Consider the following 12,534-nt stretch of genomic DNA (forward strand, 5'->3'; position numbering starts at 1 on the left):
TTCCTTTATCCTACCTTCAACCTCCAAAAGAGAAAACCCCACCTTCATAGAGTAACTGCCACTCTTGGCACCACACAAACTATCTCATCCTCCTCCCTTGAGCATGAAACCTCTCTACTTTTCAAGATATTCCTCAACAACCGTTCATTTGCCTCTCACAAGTTTAACTCTTGGGGATCCTTCTAGTTCCAATGCTGGCCCAACATAGGCATTTCTGGCAACAAAAAATCGCACACCTTTGAACCCCAATCCTGAACAGTCTTTGTCGTAATTCACTGGGAGACCGAAGACTCCAGTGATGGATGTCCATCCCAGGAATCCTACCAGAAACATGCCTTTCACCCATCTCCAATCCACCAAGAAAGATGATTCATGATCAGGCTCCTGCAACTCACCAAAAAATTCCACAAAGTAGAACCTCTCAGAGGATCTTTAACCATTAGGATCCTTTCCTTTTCCCCACTATCCAAGTATTTAGCTTGTAATATTCAGATCCACCTCTGCTCTGGCTTACTATACATTTGCCACACCAACTTAGCCCCCATAGCCTCACTGATAAGTCTCCAATCACGGAGCCCCGCACCTCCTCCTCCTTTGGGTTTACAAACTCTGTCCCAAGCCATGAGCGAGATTTTGTCTTGTTCTTGATTTCCATTCCACAAAAACTTTCTCATCTTCTGCTGCATATTCTTGATGACTGAGCCTGGGAGTTTAAAACATGCCATAGGGAAGATAGGCATAGCTGATACAACTGTCTTCAGCATCAGAAGACGACCAGCCAAAGATAGCCACTTGCTCTTCCATCCCTCCATCTTTGCTTTGCAACCATCAAGCAAACCTTTCCAGATATTCATCTTACCAGCTCCAGCAAAGAGCGACATACCAAGGAACTTCCCAGGAAGCCGACCAATCTTTATCCCAAACAATCTGGCAATTGCTCTTTGAGTCCCAACTTCAGTGTGGAAGAAAAATATCTTTGATTTCAGCCAATTAATTTCCTGACTAGTAGCCCAACTAAATCTATCCAACACTTTCTTCATAACTGATGCTTCATGCATTGATGCCACACCGAAAAGATAGGTATCATCAACAAACTAAGAATGAGTTGTGGAATCCACCCCACGAGCAATCTCAATGCCTTTCCACATCCCTTGAAATCTCTTATGAGCAATTGACTGGCCAAGAACTTCTGCCAACAAAATAAAGAGAAAGGGGGATATTGGATCCCCTTGCTGAATGCCCCATGAGGTGGAAAAGAAACCTTGAGGACTGCCATTGACTAAAACCGATGCTGAGAACTGCATAATCATACTAGAAATCCACTTAATCCAAGCCTTACAAAACTTGAACCTTGCTAGCACAACCACCAGGAAAGACCTATCAACTCTATCATAGGCTTTCTGAATATCTAGTTTTAGGATCATTCTTCTTTGTCTACTCTTCATGGCCATGTGGATTGCCTCATGGGCCACAATAACCTCATCCACAATTCTCCTTCCTAGGGTAAAACCGCTCTGTTCACAAGAGATCAACTTATCTAAAATTAACTTGAGCCTATTAGCAGCAACTTTTGTAATGATTTTGTAGATGGTGTTGCACAACAAAATAGGATGAAACTCCTCCATCCCTTCCGGCTTGGCTTTCTTGGGAATAAGCATGACTAGAGTACAATTAAATTCCTTCAAAACAAAACCCCTAGACCTTGACTCTTGAACCACATCTAACAATTCCCCATCAAGCACATCCCAAAAGAATTGGAAAAAGAATGCCTGAAACCCATCTGGGCTTGGTGCTTTCTCCCCACCTAACCCAAAAAATAGCAGATTTTACTTCCTTCATCGAGACTGGTTCCTCAAGCATATTATTATCATCCCTAGACACTAAGGGAGGAATTAACTCCAAAAGCTCAGCCTGCAAGCTCGTCTGACCAGCCTCATTCCTCCTCCAAAGATTTTCAAAGAAGTCAACAACCTCCTTACTAATGCGGTCTGAGTCCTCAGTGATCATTCCATCCACAAGTCACAGGGAGAGGATTCTATTGAGGCTTCTCCTTGCTTTCACTGAACTATGAAAGAATTTCATGTTTCTATCATCGGCTTTAAGCCAGTTCTCTCACGATTTCTGTTTCCAATAAATCTCCTCCCTCTACAATACGTCCCCATATTTACTAAGTATATCTTTCTCCATGAGATAATCCACTTCATCCATCCCTTCTGCCAAGACTTTCACATTCAAAACCCCCAAATCCCCTTCAATCCTTCTCTTTTCATCAAAGATATTGCCAAACACCTCCCTATTCCAAGATTTCAATTGCCGCTATATTAATTTAGTTTATTAAATCAACTTTAGTAAACAATTCTATTCAACCCAGAGTTAACCCTTAGTTAAGACAAAACTTATTTGATTTCATTTTAATGTAGACCATTTAATGAATTTATGTTGTTTAAAAAAAAAATTGTTGTTCTATTTTTGCCCAAAAGTTTGGGCATGACAAAAGGGACTCTTCAGAAGAAAATGGTTGCCTATTCACAAACCTAAGTACAAAGATAACCTACAACAATTTGCTAGAAATGAGGTGCCTCAATACAAGGTGGATCTGTTCTATAGATATTTTGAACTGATCTACTATGCAATTTATCAGGTATTAGGATACAGTGGGGATCCCATTATGTCCAAGGAGTTAATGTTGCTTGCTTGCGATGTGCAAAGTGAGACCGATTACAGGTTTTATGATTACCCCCAATTTGTTGCAGATGCACTACATGAGTCATTGGTGAAAATTCAATAAGATGGTTAGAAAATTACTTTCAAATGGAATTCATTGCTGATGCACATGATATTATTTTAGCGGCATAAGTATAGCATATGGAGTCCTTTTCTTAATATAAAGATTGTTTAGAAAGGTGTCAAGATATAAGTCAAGTTGTGGACAGCTATTTGGGATAGTGGATATTAGCATCCTCAAGCTCTTGTGTTTGAACTGTATTTTATCAAAGAGGTATATGTTGCATGCGGTATAGAGGTTCCCCAATGAACAAAGCAAGTGATGAATTTCCTGAGACCAAAGTGGAAGGAACAAGAAATCAAAGTGAATATTGACCATAATTAGGACGACTGTGATGGTATGACGAATCAATTAGGATCCGGTCAACTAGTGAGAGGGGGGGGGGAGGGTGAACCAGTAGATAAAAAACTAACATAAACTTTTCACCAAACCAAAACAACCTCTCAAGTCAAACTCAGAACTAACAAATTGCAATATCACTGTCAAATAAACCAGTTGACTATCATAATAGCATAACAGTAAAACAACTCTGAAACTCATAAACCTTTTAACCATAACATTCACATACTTTATTAACAAAAGTAAAAGCTCATTTCAGATTGCTATCAGTCATCATATCATATCTATGTGGATTTAGCAAGTAAGAAAATTAACCATATCAAACATAACCACAAAAGCATTCACCACTTGACATAATGATTTTGACGTGGAAACCCAAATAGGAAAAACCACGGTGTAGATGAATACCCAAAAGTATTCTAAAATCTTCTGAAGTTCACCCTATTAGGAGCCAAGCCTGTTAAAGCTTTACAATAAGTCCTATTAAGAAGAAATTATGTTAGGGACCACCCGGTTAAGGGATTGACTATAATGCCCTATTAGAAGCAATGCCCTATTAGAAGCATTACCTTGTTAGGAGTAAACTCGATAGAAGATTTGAAATCCAAGCTAATGGATCACCTGGTTAGTGGATTTAGATAACACTAAGCTTGTTAGAGCTTACCCGGTTAATGGATTTGATTGTTGTAATTGTTAGAGAACAATGGGGGTTTGCTGATCTGGTGAATAGCACTACTCTGCTTGATCAGATCATTTTCATGCTCCTATATGCCTTTACACATAATGCATATACATCATCTAGTTTGGCAACCAATCATTGTTACATTCAACCAAAATTGCCAACACTACAACAAAACAACTCATCGACCTTATAAGCAAAACAATAGGTCGGTAACACATCACAAACCTAAGATCTCATAGAGATTACAAACAAATCGGTTCAAGTATGACCATTGGATTACATAGAAATCCTTGCACATCATTCAAGACAACCTTGACCACTCCTTGATCACCGCTTCATCGATCCCTATAACTCATCACTTGGTTTCCATTACATGTAATGAACTTGCTCATTACCAAGATAAAACCGTTATCTCTACGGGCTAAAAACCATTTGAAACTCTTCTCATACAACATGTATACATGGCATAATCTACCACTCATTATTTGATCATAAACTAATACAACCAATTCACCAAACTCCATTGGTTATGGTTTAGCATTTCAACAGGTAGGGTTTACTGGTTGATCTCACTTCTTCTCTAGTAATACCCGTTTCCTTCACAAGCTCACTTACCGGTTGCAAAACAACATTATTACAACATCATTACTGGTTATAATTGACATCAATGATAACATAATAGTTCATCAATGTAATCTTCGTGCAAATGCCAACAATCTCCCCCTTTGGCATTGATGGCAATACAAATATCAATACCCTTGATTGTTATGATTGTGAATACGAATCATGGTTTACATTTTACCATGTATTCTCCTTCAATTGAGACTCCATGTCTTCAGTTGGTAACTGGCTATAGATCTTCTCTTTGTCAATCATATGGTTCTTCTCCCCAATCATATAGTTCTTCTCCCCCTTTGACAATAATGCCAAAGTGAAAGTAAAACATGCAGCGTCATACTTCACTGTTCTACAACATCAAACCTACAACTTGATGCCCCCCTGTGGAATAACTCCACTCTACACCAATCCTGCTTCAATATTCTTCCACATCTTGCTCAATTGACCTCATGTAGGGGCACAAATCCTAGCTGACCTCTAAGATACTCAAAAGTAGTCTTAGGCAGAGGTTTAGTAAAGATATATGCTAGCTACTTCTTGGTAGATACATGCTCCAATAACACATCTTTACTCTGCACTTTTTCTCTCAAGAAATGATATTTCAACTCAATATGCTTGGTTCTAGCATGCAACACCGAGTTCTTTGTAATATTTATTACACTGGTGTTGTCACATAAAATCTTTACAGGCTCTATAATCTTTATCTTGAATCCTTCCAGAATGTGTTTCATCCAGATTGCTTGGTACAATTCATATATGCTGCAACATACTCAACTTCAGCAGTGGACTATGATTTACAACTCTGCGTCTTTCTACTCGATGAAACAAGTCTTCCTCTAAGAAAGAATGCACCACTGGTTGTGCTCTTCCTATCATCAACATTACCTGCCCAGTCTGCATCTGTATAAACCTTCAAATCAAAGTTACCTGCATATGAATACCATAATCCATAGTCAATAGTACCTTTCAAATATAAGAATATCCTCTTGGTCACAATCAAGTGTCTCCTTTGGATTCTTCTGAAATGTGGCAACTAAACCAACTGCATGAGCAATATCTGGTCTATTGTGAACAACATAATGCAATTTCCCTATCATTGACCTGTACTCTTTCTCATCAACAAATGCGGCTTCATCCTCCTTAGATAGTTTACAACCTATAACCATTGGTGTCCCAACTGGTTTACAGTCACTCATTCCAAATATCTTCAATACCTCTTTCACATATTTAGACTGTGTGATAAAAATACCACTCTTCATCTATTGAATCTCCAAACCTATGATGAATTTTATCTCTCTCACTAGAGACATTTCAAATTCACTTTTCATCTCATTTGCAAAGTCATCACTCATGCCATCATTGCCTCCAAATATGATATCATCCACAAAAACTTCATTAACCAGTATCTTATCTCCTTCAGATATGAGATATATTTTGTTGTCTTCATTAGATCTCTAAAAACCTATCTTCATTAGGTGTGAATGTAGTCTTTCATACCATGCTCTTAGTGCTTTCTTTAAACCATATAGTGTCTTATGTAGTTTACACACCATATCCTTTGCATCAGTCAAAGCATAACCATCTGGCTGCTCAATATATACTTCTTTTTCTAGTATTCCATTTAGAAATGTTGACTTCACATCTATTTGATATACTTTAAATCCCTTATATGCTGCAAATGCAAGTAGAGTCCTAACATACTCCAATCTAGCAACTGGTGCAAATGTCTCACCATAGTATACTCCTTCTTCATGTGCATAACCTTTGCATACCAATCTAGCTTTCTTTCTGACTACTACTCCATCTTCATTTAGTTTATTCCTGAATACCCATTTAGTACCTATCACATTTTTGTTCACTAGTCTAGGTTCTAGGGTCCATGTATTGTTCTTCTCAATCTTGTCAAGCTTCTCCTCCATAGCTTTGATCCAGTGATCATCTCCAAATGCTTCCTTAGCAGTTCCAGGCTCAATAGTGGAGATCATGCAATAATTCTCTCTAATTCTTCTTCTGGTTAACACTCCAACATCTTTATCTCCAATAATCTGGTCAGGATTATGATTGAGTCTCACATACCTTGGAATGAAATGATAATTATCTTCAGGTTATTCTTCTTCACTTTCATCATCTTCTTCTGAATATACCTATTCCGATTGAACTGGTACAACAACATTCACTTCATCAGCTTCTGGCTTCATCGGTTCTGGTTCCAAAATCAGAATGCAAGGTTCTTCATCCTTTTTCTCCTTACTGGTTTCTCTTGAGACTTCAGGATACTCAGCCACTCGAATATCAACACTTTCAATGATTCTCTGTGTCCAGTTGTTGTAACATTTGTAGGCCTTACTCTTGTAGGAGTAACTAAGAAATATGCCTTCATCACTTTTAGCCTCAAACTCACTGACATAGTCACCTCTCTTAATAAAAAATTTACTACCAAAAATCTTAAAATAACTGACATTAGGTGATCTACCATGCCAGTATTCATAAGGATTTTTATCCTTACCTCTCTTTACCAATATCCAGTTCATAGTGTAGACAGTTGTGTTGACAACTTCTCTCCAGAAAGTTTTTGCTAATCCTCCTTGTATAAGCATCATTCTAGTAGCTTCAACAACTGATTGGTTGTTCCTCTCTACAATGCCATTGTTTTGTGGTGTCCTCAGTGCAGAAATATGCCTCTTGATTCCATTGTCTTCACAATATCTAGTGAATTCCTCGGAAGTAAATTCACCACCTTGATTAGTCCTCAGACACTTTATCTTCTTACCACTTTCCTTTTCAGCTAAGGCCCTGAATGCCTTGAACTTACTAAATGTTTTTTTTTTCCTTCAAGAGTGTGAGCCACATCATTCTTGAGCAATCATCAATGAAGATCATAAAATATCCGTCACCTTGAATATTTTTAGTCCTTATTGGTCTACAAAGGTCTATATGAACCAAATCTAACAAATGTTCTACTGAAAAATATTTTCTCTAAAAAGTTGAGGATGTCATCTTTCCCAATTGACATTCCTTACATAGAGAATTTACCGGTTTGTCCAACTGAGGCAAACCTCTTACCGACTTGGACTTACTGACCTTAACAATGTTATCAAAAGTTAAATGATAAAATCTCTAATGCCAAAGCCAACTATCATCTACTTTAGCAATTAAACACTTGTTGACTTTAGGATTCAGGTGAAATAGGTTACCTTTTTTTTGCTTGCCGGTTGCAATTAGTTCACCTTTGCTCCCATAGATTTTGTACATTCCATTCTTGAATTCCAATGGATAACCTCTGTCATTGAGTTGAGCTACACGTAAAAGATTTTTCTTTAATCCTTCAACCCAGTAGACATCATCTGCACTGCTCTTTCCATTAAGAGAAATAATTCCCTTTCTTTTTACCATGCAAGGTGAGTAATCTCCAAATCTTACAACTCCTCCATCAAATTCCTTCAAAGTAAGAGATTTATTCCGATCACTGGTCATGTGGTGTGAACAACCATTATTAATGATCCAATCATCAGAACTATCCATGCGAGAAACTAATTCTTTCTGATCAGATGTCTCCTCTTTAATGGCTACAAAGACAATGTCTTCATTGGCATCTCCCTCAGATTCCTCATCAGTGATACCACCATCAACTGCAATGAGACAATCTCTTTTACCTTTTCCTTTGTACTTCTTGTACTTCTCACACTTATGCTCATTGTCACCATTAGGACAGTTAGCTGCAATGTGTCCAATCTTGTTGCATGCAAAACATTTTAAAGGTAATTTGCCTTTGTACTTACTGATACCTCTGGGCAACCGCTTGGCCAACAATGCTTCAAGCTCAATCAAACTATCTTCATCATCAACTTCTCTGCTGGATCTAGATTCATAACTATGACTGACATCTCTACTTTTCCTCATAGAAGGGTTAGAAACCGAATCTCTAAATGTAGATTGAGATCTCTGAGCACTACCATCATAACCATTTAATTCAAAAGTAGTAAGCTTACCAATAATGGAGTCAAGGGTTACCTTAGTTTTATCAATAGACTTTAACTCCTGAATGGATGCAACTTAGATAACATAGATCGGTAGAAGGGTTCTCAACACTTTACTAACCATTATGACATCCTCCACTTTACCACCAACACTCTTGATCTCACCAACTATCTGTTTGATCCTATGAAAAAACTATTGTATATTCTCTTTTTCATTCATCCGCATGTCATCAAATTTACCTCTTAGACTCTCTTCTTTGGAAATCTTCACATGCTCATCACCGCTATAGATTTACTCAAGTTTCTTCCATATCTCATAAGCAGTCTCTAGACCATGGATATCAACATACTCTGAATCAGACAAAGAAATGATAATGGCCTCCAATGCTTGATTATTTTCCTATTTCTCTTTCATTTGATCATCAGAGATAGTCCCACTAGGTGCAACGTATTGAGTACCAACATGTTCCCAGTATTGACTTCCTAGAATCTTGATATAGATTTTCAATCTATCACTCCATATTCGGTAGTTTTCCCTATTGAACTTTGGACCTTCTTTCTTCATCATGTTCCTCAAGATCTTTACCTCAAGTTGTTAGGATTAGACCTTAGAAGACCTGAAATGCTCTGATACCAATTGATGGTATGATGAATCAATAAGGATCTGGTCAACTACTGAGAAGGGGGAGGGTGAATCACTGGATAGAAATCTGACATAAACTTTTCACCAAACAAAAACAACCTCTCAAGTCAAACTCATAACTGACAAATTGCAATATCATTTTTAAGTAAATCGGTTGAGTGTCATAACAAAATAACAATGAAACAACTCTGAAACTCACAAACCTTTTAACCAAAACATTCAAATACTTTACTAACAAAAGTAAAAGTTCATTTTAGATTGTTTCCGATCATCATATCATATCTAAGTGGATTTAGCAGTTAAGCAAATTAACCATATCAAACATAACCAGAAAAGCATTCACCACTTGACACAATGATTTTGACATGGAAACCCAAATAGGAAAAATAACGGTGGGGATGAATACCCACAAGTATTCTAAACTCTTATGAAGTTCACCCTATTAGGAGCCAAGCCTATTAAAGCTTTACAATAAGTCTTGTTAAGAACAAATCCTGTTAGGGACAACCCGGTTAAGGGATTGACTATAATGCCCTATTAGAAGCAATAACCTGTTAGGAGTAACCTCAGTAGAGGATTTGAAATCCAAGCTAATGGATCATCTGGTTAGAGGATTTAGATAGCACTAAGCTTGTTAGAGCTTACCCGGTTAAGGGATTTGACTCTTGTAATTGTTAGAGAATAACATGGGTTTGCTGATCTGGTGAATAGCACTACTCTTCTTGATCACATCCTTTTCATGTCCTATCTGCCTTTACACATACTGCAGATACATCATCTAGTTTGACAACCAATCACTCTTACATTCAATCAAAATTTCCAACACTATAACAAAACAACTCATCGATCTTATAAGCAAAACAATAGGTTGGTAACACATCACAAACCTAAGATCTCATAGAGATTACAAACAAATCAATTCAAGTATGACCGATGGATTACATAGCAATAATTGCACATCATTCAAGACAACCTTGACCACTCCTTAATCACTACTTCATCGATCCTTGTATCTCATCACATGATTTCCATTACATGCAATGAACTTTCTCATTCCCAAGATAAAACCGTTATCTCTACATGCTAAAAAACATTTGAAACTCTTCTCATACAACATAAAAATGTGTCATAATCATTATCGCTCATTATTTGATCATAAACCAATACAACCGATTCACCAAACTTCATTGGTTAGGGTTTAGCATATCAATAGGTAGGGTTTAGCATATCAACAGGTGGGGTTTACCAGTTGATCTCACTTCTTCTCTAATAATATTGGTTTCCTTCACAAGCTCACTTACTGGTTGCAAAACAACATTATTACAACATCATTACCGATTACAATTGACATCAATGACAACATAAGAGTTCATCAATGCAATCTTCATGCAAATGCCAATAGACTGGTACATGGATGAGCAATATACATACATTAGGGTATACGGATTCAAGGGAATGCCACATATTTTACCATTCATAGTTTCCAACAGATTAGCTACTTTAGAGATTGTGTGGAAAACGTATGAAGCCTCAACTCCTTTTAGGGCCAGCCAAAAGGGATCCTTTTTGCCCATGAGTCTAGTAATAGGTGATTCTTAAATCAATTTAAATAAAGGTTTTGAGGAGGCTATTAAGTTGCTTATGTCTTTTAATTTGCCACTAGGATTAATAGCAGGGGAATTTGACCCGAAAGGGTATTATACTTCTGCTAAGAGGACAATGACACTAGGGAAAGTTCAACACGAGTTTGAACTAAAAGAATAATTAATGAGGAATTGTGATTTTTATGAAAAAGTGTAGGCAAGAAGATCAATGTACTTCAAAGTACAAAAGATTGAAAGTAGGAAAATTTTGGAAGACCCTTCTTATGAAGGACTTTTCCTGGATGAGTATGACAGGGTAGTAGGGATGGAAAAGATTATTCAGAATGCCCATGTTCTCCTTGCTAGCTTATCTATTCTTCCACCCCCATCTCCAAGTCCATCCTTTTTTAATAGGAGGACCAATTGAGGTTTTTCCTTTGGCCAGAATGCCTCCAACACCATTTTCATGTGCTGATTTATCTTATGAAGGTGAAAGTACAAGCAAATCTCAAGAGGAAATGGTAGTAACCCAAGAAGTAAGGTTATGACCTTACATTCCACCTGATGAGAATAATGATGATTAGATTCAAATAAGTAATTTCTTGACAAAAGATGTGAGAAGAAAAGCTTCAGAGTCTTTTATATCTGATGATAAATTCATTAAATCTCAAGAATTTAGATTATTTATGTACAAGTGGAAAGGAAAAGAATTTTATAGGGGATTAAAAGAAATTCCTGATGAGTAATGAGATGTAGAAAGAATTTTTATGGAGAGCTCAAGGAATAATTTGACCAAATTATACTCGAGAAGGGGGAGGCAGTTGCTTAAAGAAGATGGATGCTTGATCATTCCTAGGATGGATTTATCTTCTAATATTGTTTTTAATAATCTGAGGAGGGATAAAAAAAATTGAATGCAACCTCACAGATGAAGGATATGACAAGTTCTATTTTGGTTAAGAGTTTAGACCTTCTAATAAGACTCTTTCCATATGGTGCATGTATCCCGAGGGACAAAGGCCAAAGTTGATTAATGATATGAATGGAGTAATAGGATAGTTTATGGTCTACGGGCTTAAGGATATTCCTACTAGCGATGTAGCAGAATTAAATGTGAATAATGCCCTGTTTACTCAGGCCAAAGTTGAGGAGTTAAATGAAATATTTGCACAAGTTATCCGAGAGAATATTGAGTTAAGAGAAACACTAGGAGCTTCAAAAGGAAAGAGCTTGCTGCTAGAGGATGAGAACACTATTTTAAAGTTTTATACTAGCCTAATATATGAAAGAAATAAAAGAGAAGAGGCTGAAAAATAGGTGTTAAAGTTGAAATATGAGGTAATGTGTTTGAAGAAGGATCTTAGACTGAATAGGTTCACATGGTCCCAAGATTATATCAAGAGAAGGGTTGAATAGATGTTACCCTATTTACAAATCGCATGGACAAGATATTGGGAGTTATTTCATGTAATGAAAAGGAAAAGGGAAGTGGAGATCCAATTAAAATTTACCATGCAACACTTGTTCCAAAAGCAACAACTACTCTATTGCATGTATGAGTTTATTAAATCTATTGATGGTCAAGATGCTCAAGTATGGAGGGATATGTTGAATAAATCAGAGCCGATACTTTCTGAAGCTGATGAGTTGCTAAGCAATCATCATAAATTTCATGGGTGTATTGCACAAGCTCTGAAAAGTTTTGCCAAATTGCAAGGCATTCCCCTCCCTTGATTTATAAAAGAAGGTGGAGAACTTAAAACAAAACATGAGTGGAAGATAGAACTTAGAGAGTGCATTTTCTGCAAGGTGTTAGATAAAGTTCTGGATGATGCTGATAGGGTGGTGGAAAATTTGTAGTTACAAGTAAGTGGCTTGTACCAATTGGAGTATAGTGCCAGGATATT

At 37.1% G+C, this 12,534-nt stretch overlaps 1 protein-coding gene across 1 annotated transcript; it reads right to left on the reverse strand.

Moving 5' to 3' along the window:
- Positions 1 to 1,094: 1,094 nt before the first annotated feature.
- On the reverse strand, positions 1,095 to 2,007 carry LOC131858376 (uncharacterized). The gene is made up of 2 exons (XM_059211605.1): positions 1,810 to 2,007; positions 1,095 to 1,514 (listed from the first exon to the last, which is right to left on the reverse strand). The coding sequence occupies exons 1-2, from the start codon at positions 2,005 to 2,007 to the stop codon at positions 1,095 to 1,097; spliced, it is 618 nt and encodes a 205-aa protein (XP_059067588.1).
- Between the last annotated feature and the right edge of the window lie 10,527 nt (positions 2,008 to 12,534).

This window comes from Cryptomeria japonica, chromosome 9, assembly GCF_030272615.1.
Source record: "Cryptomeria japonica chromosome 9, Sugi_1.0, whole genome shotgun sequence".
In the NCBI taxonomy this organism is placed as follows: Eukaryota; Viridiplantae; Streptophyta; class Pinopsida; order Cupressales; family Cupressaceae; genus Cryptomeria; species Cryptomeria japonica.

Excerpts from the sequence above, each read along its gene's own strand:
- LOC131858376 (XM_059211605.1), bottom strand. The coding sequence starts at position 2,007 with ATGATCACTGAGGACTCAGACCGCATTAGTAAGGAGGTTGTTGACTTC. Across the intron at positions 1,515-1,809 it reads TAAAATCTGCTATTTTTTGG|AGCGGTTTTACCCTAGGAAG; the intron begins GTTAGGTGGGGA and ends TCTTGTGAACAG.